We start from the raw sequence: 9,619 nt of genomic DNA, 5'->3' as shown, positions 1-9,619 counted from the left end.
CATTCAACGGACAATACATAATGACTTCTTATCAATTAAACATGTAAAATAATTTTAAAAAATGCTAAAAGTTATGTTTCGTCTAATTTTGAACATAATTAATTAATTAATATATAAGGCGAAAAAAATCTAATTAATTACGCATGTTCTTGACAGAAAAAATTAATTATATTTTCTGGAAAATACATACATAAAAATTTTTCCGAAATATTTGAAAAACATTCAACTTAGCTAAGAAGTTACAAGATGTACAATATATTTATGGTATGATATGTATAACAAAGAAAGTTTTTTTTCTGTTAAACATAATGCGCAGTTGATTTGCTATATATAAACAGACAATTGCGCGTATCTCATCGTGACATATCGCTTATTAAGAATGCAGTCTATATTTCTTGTATTATGAATTGCAATTGCAATTATAATTTCTAATATGCAATTCGTAAACTAAAAGCGCACTCACAGTTAGACATATGTTGTCCATTTTATAACTCAGAGGGTTGATTTCGCAATGAAGACTAGAATTCTTGTATATGTGTAATATTTTTTATACATCATAAATTTCTACCTACAATTGGACAATTACCATAATCGCTTTGCAAGCCTTTACTTATTTATCGATAGATTTTTCAATATAAATACAAAAAATTAAGAATTTTAAGTAATTGTAACTCTTATTCATCATTTTTATTAAACTTTTTTATATTACTTCAAAAGCAAGAAACTATATTGTTTTATTATAGATATAAATATAAATAAGATTTTTATCGATAACACAGGCCCACAAAAAAAAAGTTGTTTGCGTCATGGACTAGACCATGGTGATTTTTTTCTAAAGCCAAAAACAGGGTAAAAACACCTTGTTTTTGCCCTGTAGAAAAAAATCCTGACGTATATATAGGGGCAAAACTGAGGTCATATTTGGTTTCAGCAGGTGGAAATACATGGGAATACCATGGTCTAGTCCATGGCGCAGACAACTTTTTTTGTGGGCTTGTGTAATTAGATACAATTGATTTTTTTCACTAGTACTTTTAATTAGCTTGTGTGGATACCAATACATTAAACGCATTTTAATATTACTCGTGCCTCTAATAAAAAACAAATCAAATCTGATAATGTGGCATAGTGTACCTCTGTGCAACATCATAAAGGTGTACAAATTTCATGTGTAACATGAAAACAGATTAAAATGCTTAGAGATATCTCGTCGCGCATTAACTGTGCGATTGGAAATTCAAAAAGCGCAATTGTTTTGTCATTACCGTAAGTTAGTTCCATCGAAATACGTACGTGTCGAACAAAACGAAAAAGCATTCGAGACATCATAACGAAAGGCTACTCTCGCTCGCATTATTGCCTCTCGTATTAATCAACCGCATGTGGCGGTAGATTTTTTGTGTAATTATAATAATCACTGTACCGCGCATAAATATAAGAGCTGTAAATTTCAATAATTATTCGTCGTTAATTAAGAGCGCAAGGCGTACAAATCTAACTTTATAGATTCTGCTCGTCTCAGTGTGGACGAAGTGGACCGAGATAAAGCACGCATCGATCCTTCCGCAGTTATCAGATTTGTCATACAATAATTTCATATAATTAAAAAAAGAAAAAGATTTAGTGTTGTACATTTATTTATATAGTTTCAATTTTCCATATTGCAGGTCCGCGATATTTGAGTGGATCATTGTGAATTCGGTCTCATGCACGCCCTGGCGAGATAGTAAATCGCATAACTTACGACATGGCTTAATGGAAACACCCGATGGATAACGTGCTCGCTGGCCTTTGCTCTAATGGAACTGACGACGTGAGAGATCGCTCTACATATACACGTCATTTGGAAAATGTATTCAACGTAAAGCAGGAGCATGCGTGCATTTCTCAGTATGGGGCCGCTGTAGAAAACACGGAAATAGCGTGCCAGGTAAGAACCTTTATAAGTTGATACTTATCATAATACCGGTAGCTTGTATCCAAAAGGGAATTGACCTTTTCTTTCTCTTTTCACATCTTTTTCCCTTTCTTTCGCGATCCTCGCTTCAGAGAAATCAGGATTTTCCACTCTGAAGAAGATTAAAGAGCTTAGTTCGTACTTAAATAAGTGATGCGACATTCAGGAGCCAAACCCAAATATCTTTTTAAATATTTAAGAACTAGTCACTGTATGTAATCGTGATATAATTGTAAGATTTTAAAAATTAAATTGCAATATAATTGCATTATAATTTTTTTACTCTTACCCAATAAATGAATAAATTATAATAATTAACAATTTGATGTTTTTGGTAGATTTTTAATATATTACTGACAAAACAAACGAACATATAGCTTTACATTCTTAGTCTTAAAAGCATGTTGCTATTTTAGGCTTCTCGAAAATAGAGATATACGGTTTTAAAAGAAATGTTATCTTACAAGGAATAAATATTAATGATGTTTAAAGATGACATAAAGGGCGCGAATACAATACGCGTACACAATAGTGAATCATAAGAGCTTTTAACCACTTCAAATTTTTTAGCACACAAACAAATATATATACCTGCATAAATATCCTTTTAGGAATTAAAATAATGGCTCTTCTTTCTTCGATGAGTAATATATGACCCAAAAAAACCACTTCAGGAACAAAACTCCGTCGCGGAACTTAGGTATTTTTTTGCTGCAAAAACCGTCTGTAATGGAGCTGTAACTGTACTAGCGTCTAAAATATTTGTGTTTTATCCTGACACAATCTCAGCTACCAATTACGACGTCTACCAAGACGTCGATACTATTGTCTTCCCATAATTTCGTAGATCTTAGTCACGTCACTTTAGAGATTAAAATACCAACGATATACTAGATAACTAGATAATACTTATGAGAGGAGAATGGAACAGGCGACTCGTTTGAGGTTGAGATGAAACGCATGTCTAGAAATGCATTTTCGGTCGCAGACGTGGAATGCCAATGGAGCTAAAGTAAGAGAATGTGTCTTTGAGAAGGAGAAAGAAAGAGAGAGAGAGAGAGAGACCCGGCGAGTTTATCAAGGTTCAGTCTGAGTCGTAGAATGAATTAACGAACGGCACTTTAACCCTTTTAACCGTGAACTTCTTTTTTCACAATGTAAAAATTATGTCGAATATTTAGAATCGAATAGCAACTTTTATTTAAGCCTGAGATCTCCACTTTTATATATATATATATATATATATATATAGTTTATTCTTTAGGATGTTTAATATTTCATGTTGCTGAAACTGTTAAATTGATGCTAAAGATGATCTCACTAATTACTACTATAAAATTAAATCTATTTAACTATTTCTATTCTTAACTCAATGATACAAATGCCATATAACATTTACTTTTTGAATCCAATATTTAAATTAAATCCTTTACAGGAAATAAAATATTATGAGTATTTTTATGTGATATTATATTTGCTTTTCTCTATTCATCGCATTAATTTATTGCTATAAGATCACAATTGACATTTCAATATTTTCTCAAAGAATTTATTGGAAATTTTGCACGATACACAATGATGGATCTTTTATGACAGAAGCAACATCTAATAGAGTTGTTTTCTTTGCTGTTCTCCAGATTTTTATTTTATCTGAACACGATCTTGGCTACCAATTGTCGCGTCGATACGATCTATACGAAATCTCCCGAGTAGTAATGCGACCCTTCAGCTTCGTGATCCTGTTCAAAAGAAACTGCTACGAAAGCATATCGTTGATTCCTCTTATTTGTCATACTAGTTTCGCAGTTTGCATTCTTTCTTTATTACTTAACTAATTTTTTATGTCAATCGTAAGGTACATATTTATTTCAATCAATAATAAAATAGTCCGCATCAATATAACTTATAATGAGTCTGTTTTCTGTTTCTGTTACTGAACTGGCGCACTAGTTCAGAGTTTATCTTTTTTACTCCACATTGGAAGGAAAAAGATAAACTCTGAACTAGTGCAGCCAGTTTAGTATAACAGAAAACAGATCCAATGTATACTAAAATTTGAAATACGAGTAAGATAGGAAGTAAGATAAAAAAATGATGTAGCGTTACAATAACTTATTGCACCAACAGAACGTAAATAATACTTACATTTTTAAATATTAAAAAATTTGCAGTAAAAATTAAGATATCATGCTGCAAATAATACATAACAGTTAAAATTATTTTTTGCATTTTATTGATAAGATGCAATTCCAGAATCATTCATAACGTGACGTTAGCGTTGAAGTGCGTATGTGCCGTTTATTATAATCGCAGATACGTACATACATACATACAAGCTTTAATAAATTGACCATAGGTAATCTTTCTCCGCGACGATCAAAATACCTAACGCTCAGTTAAAGGATTCTCTCGTACTCTTCAAATGCTCTCGACACTCGATATTACAGCTATATAGGCGCAATCATCGGGTGATTCGCGAATGCGTGCCCTTACGTCTCGTTCACTCGTAAACCTTTATCGGGTTGTAAATTTGATGTTGAACTACCGAAATATTTATATCGTGCTTTTTTGATCGACATACGGGTACTGTCGTTTTTCGCGCACTCCAACATCTTGCTTAATTATTATCATTACCACCAATTCTCGCGAATATTGCGGAGTGAGCTAAAGCAAGTGTAACGTTTTACGATTTTAAATGTTATTTAATAATATGCACAATAGAATACCTCAATTCTATAAAGTACATTATAAATTCATTTTTATTGGTAATGGTACATTCTTTGCTCTTTATACAAAATGTTCCTACAAATTTTTACTGACAAAACTTAATTGTTTATTAATATTATATTTATGTAAAAGGCATTGTTTCTTTTCTTTTCTTATGCACTTAAACTCTATTTTTTAAAATTGCGTAATAAAATATTTCTCCTATATTTTGGAGAACTTTCTTCCGACACGAGTGCTTCTTTAAGAGGATACTAATATAAATGGCAATTAGAATGGCTACGCAATCTAAAATAACAATTCTCGCGAATATTGCGGAGTGAGCCAGAGCAATAACAAAATGGAATTTTTCGCAACATTCTAGCTGAACGTTAACGCTTGTCGTTCAAGTAAAAAATAAAATTATGTCCTCTCAACGAGTTAGTCTTTCCTCACAATAATCCGACAACGTGTCCTCTCTCGTGTCCTCCGAAGATCCCTGTCTCGTGGCACGCAATATAAAATTCATAAAATATCACTAATTTATGTCCCGGGCGGAATGTGCAGGAGCGTCCAGACGCTGGTTCCATCATGGCGGCACCATAAACGGGGCAATCAGGTATGTACCGAGACGCGGCCAGGGTGTTTTCTCGTGGAGAACGTTCGTTTCGATTTCTTTCTCATCGTGAACGTGCGGGAGGAACGAAGAGAGGGGGAGGGGAGAGAGAGAGAGAGAGAATCAGGCAGAACGAGGAGGGCAAGAGTGCACTTTCCATGCACTCACACCCCCTTGACCATTCGTCGTTCATTAGCGACCTCGACTTGGAATGCAATTCCCGGTAGGAGGTGAGAGGGACGAGGCTAAATGGCTGGAGGGGAAAGAGGATAAAGTACCAGGAGTTGAAACTGAAGGCTTTGGGGAGAAGGAATAAGAAAAGTGAAAAGAAGAGAAATAGGAAAGAAAGGGTTAATAGAGAAAATTAAGGGAAAGCAACTGCTAGTTATACTAGTTATACGGAGAAAGGAAAAGAAATTAAGAGAGAAAGAGAGAGAGATTTCATAACTTAAGGAGGTACAATAACCGATGAGGATTAGAAAGCAACGAATCTAATAATAAGTTTCTAGTCTTGAAAATTTAAACTTGAGGCATATGAAATATCTCGCTTAAAAATTTAGTAACTCACTAGTCATTATCTCTATTATTAATTTAAAAAATGGAAGCCTCCACATAATCAGCATCACATAACTGAAAGTTATATACAATTAAAAAATTATAAACGATAGATAAGAAACAAAGAGGATGAACGATAAGAAAGAGGCAGTGTGGAACCAAAATGAAAGCGGATCATCAGGAGGAGTTTCGAAGAGAAGAGGTGCATGAGATGGAGGTAGGCTCTGGAGGACTCTGTCACCAAGGTCTTTCTGCGTCGAAGCGTCGAAGGGGTCCCGCGACGGAACAAAAATTATCTTCTCCGACAAGCGGGCAACTGCTTCCAGGAAAAGGCGATCCTTGTGTTGGCTATCCCGTAGCACGCATTAGCGTCGTCGTCCGGTCAGTTTTGTTTTTCCAGGTTTTATTCCTGTCCGATTGCCGTCTTCCTTTCTCTCTCTTTTTCTCTCTCTCTTTCTCTCTTTTTCACGTTTTTTTCCATCTCTCTTTTCGTTTCACGTCGCCACCGGATTGTCGGCGCCAATTAAGACTCGTTCTTTGACTCCTTCGATGCGTTGTCTCAAACTAACAGCATTGTAGCGGTAGGACCAGTGGAATTTTTCTGGCACATCTCGAAATTAGGTTACAAAACATAGAAAATTAGCCGAAATTATTAGCCGAAAAAAATATGTAATGAAAGATTTTCTTGATATTCCATGATTTTTTTGAAAGGTTTGCATAAAAATATTACACATAAAAAAGAGTTCGTATCGATAAATAGTCATTTTAACTTTTAACTTATATTAATTTCTAAATTTCTTACTACCAACAGAATCTACGTATTATTTACAAATTGTACAGTATGTACAATTGATGAAGTTAAGCTTCATCCATTAAATCGATGACATTTTCATTGTTAGTTGATCGTTTTTATTATATAACACACGTCCGTCAACGTTAATTAGAGCCAATCGATTAGCCAAAAGCGTTGTAATGCTTGCATTATCTTGTGGGGATGTTGGGATAAAATATGGCCGGTGCAGCTCACCGTTAAGTAACAGAAGAGATAGGCGTGGCGCCGATCAGAAAATTGAAGGGTGCAGCTTGACCAGGGATGGTCGGCCTTCTGTGCACTTACCACTCCTACCGTTTTCGTCTCATTGTTGCTCCGAATCATTAAAACTTCCACCAATATGACAGCATTCATTATGCATGATGTACAATTCATAGAATATACTATAATAACTAAATAAAATATTTGGATTAGAAACATGTAATAATTCGAATATGTTAATAGAAGTTATTAGAAATTGTGTTTCTTTTATTATCTATTTTTAAAAATCAAAACGTTGCTGAAAAATTATATCAGAAAATTATATACTTAATTTGAATATTGCCATCCAAGTTTCAAGTTATAAGATGGATGGTTATAACAAATATAATGACGTGAGAAAAGATAGTTATCCAGCATTATGTTTTTTAGACAACAAAATCTCACCGTAGAATTATATATTTTAGAAATTTGTTGCACTTTCCGTTTTCAAAAAGATTCGGCTTTTATAGGCTTGCTTATGATTTATTTTCTTTATGGATCGTGTGCCTCTGACGCTGGGCCTTTCACCTGTGAAGACCGGCTGCATAATAACAAATCACTTCACATACATTAAACATTAATGCAATTTACATATTGACATTTGTATGTCACATATAATAGTGAATAAAACCACTATGTCTTACATATAATAAATCTTACACCTTGCGCATTGTTCCATATTACGCTTATGCGTGTATGATATACGAGTAGCAGATATAGTATAGATATCAATACATAGTTATGATTAGACATTAGACTTATAAAAATTTACATTTAATTTATATGTATATAACAGATTTAATTTATATATCAATCAAATCTCTTTTCCTTAATTAAATTTCTTTTATTTAAAAATTTTTGGAGTGATGGAAGAGTAAAGGTTCCGGAATTTGTCTTGCTATCATGATCTATTTTGTTGTGATCTATTTAGCTGTTAAACATTTGAAAAAATTTTCCAATTTTAAAAATCTGAAGTATTTAATAATAATCCAATTCTTGTCGATTAAAATGATATTAATTAACATTATAATAGTACCACACCATTCTTCTAATTATCGTCTAATAATTTTGGGAAAATTCGTACTTAACATTCAAGTTTGATATCTTCTTTATCACATTTTTTTACTATATAGCTTCTGTCGATCAAGATACAGCAAATTAAAAATGCTTTCGCGGCAACTACACTCTCGAGGTCTCTTTCTCACTTTGCGTCGCTTAGAGATTCTTTCCTTGCGGATCCAGTCTAGAATTGGTGGAGGTCCTCTACCCAATCTAATCGTCAACAGCATTCGTCGGCGTTCCTCTTCTCGCTTCCTGGAAATCGAGCCGCGCGCTTATGTTGGCGAACGCGACTGCGTGCAAAGGGAACGTGGGTGCGTCAGAATCGGCCGTAGGTCCTGGTAATAGCCCTGTGGGCGAACGAGTCGCCGCAAGAAAAAAAAACTCGGTGGATGCGGTCCCGGAGTGACGGAAGAAAGCGAAAAGGTAGGGAAATAAAGCGCGAAATAAAGCGACGCAAAGAAGAGATGACTCTCGACGAAATCGTATATCGGGACGCACTTCGACGAGAGCGGATCGCGAAAAGTAGGCGAATGAGAACTCAAAAAGAGTTTATCTTAGAAAAAGCTTTAAAAACTTTGACATCGACAATATTTGGAAATTGAGATCAATTTAATATATTTCTATTTGTTCCCAAAATATTAATTAATTGTGTTCTTCTAATATGTAAGGAGCAAAAGAGAATAATAGAACGATAAGAATCGTATTGCCAAATAGAAAATCTTTAACAAAACATTTAACAAAATTAGTTTGTTACAAGATGTTTGTTTCTCTATTTATTATTTACCGTTACGTCAAATTCGTGATGTCTCTCTTTCTCTTTGCTCTTTCGTCTTTCCGTTCTCTTTTTTTTTCTCATCAATAAGATGCTTTCCGAGATGATCCCATTACTTGCAAAATCGTGGAACCTGCGATCCAACGGCTATATGTACCTGCGTCTTTGTCATCACTCTGTTATCGCGTATTACTATCAACCACGTTCGGATGAGAGTCTTATCACTGCCGGAGTATCGCTCGTTGGTAGTTAATGAATGCATCATCAAGTTTATCGAGAAATGCGCGTACTGCAGCGCGATAGTAGCGGTTTAATTTACAAAAAGTGCGGTACAAGCGACTCTTACAAATAATAAACATGCACCGGACTGCATTCTGGCGGGCATGGTGCGATTAAATGTTTCCGAACGATCGAAAGGCACAAGCTTGATTATTACAAACCATTTTTCGTAATAAGCGTCTCTCGAAATTGTATTTCTTTTCCGTAAAGATTAAGGTCATAATTATAAGCATATCTAATGATAATTGCTGCAATTTACAATTTATATTTAGTCATTTATATTATATATATATATATATATATATATATATATAAAGTCAAAATTTATATATACATATAATTTTTTGTATCAACAGCATCAGTGTAATTGAAACAAAATTTATTGATGCAACATCAAGATTAATGAACAAAAAACATCAGATAATTGTTTTAATAATTTAAATATTTGGTCCAATAATATCCAATTGAATTAACTATTTATGCTTGTGGCAGCCCGTGACGTCGGCGTTTAATTGAAGCAACTTCATTTTTTTCCGTGTATAAAAGTTTAAAGTTATATGGCATGTAATCGCCTGCAGTCGAATGTTGCCGGCATATAAACGG

General features: G+C 34.0%; 1 protein-coding gene across 4 annotated transcripts in view; it reads left to right on the top strand.

Annotated features, from left to right (window-relative positions):
* LOC112452470 overlaps positions 1-9,619 on the top strand; it is an 89,720-nt gene that overhangs the window by 53,188 nt on the left and 26,913 nt on the right. For all 4 annotated transcript variants that reach the window (XR_003040504.1, XM_025012700.1, XM_025012699.1 and 1 more), the window contains exon 2: positions 1,668-1,930. Coding sequence is in view for 3 of the 4 variants with exons in the window: in XM_025012700.1 (XP_024868468.1) it covers positions 1,769-1,930 (162 nt within the window). In the remaining variant the exon portion in view is untranslated. The remainder of the gene's footprint in view (positions 1-1,667; positions 1,931-9,619) is intronic.

The sequence above is a fragment of the Temnothorax curvispinosus genome, unplaced genomic scaffold (assembly GCF_003070985.1).
Source record: "Temnothorax curvispinosus isolate PA1 unplaced genomic scaffold, ASM307098v1 QBEX01003408.1, whole genome shotgun sequence".
In the NCBI taxonomy this organism is placed as follows: domain Eukaryota; kingdom Metazoa; phylum Arthropoda; class Insecta; order Hymenoptera; family Formicidae; genus Temnothorax; species Temnothorax curvispinosus.
The sequence above is the reverse complement of the archived record's forward strand: the minus strand, read 5'-3'. Positions and strand labels throughout refer to the sequence as shown.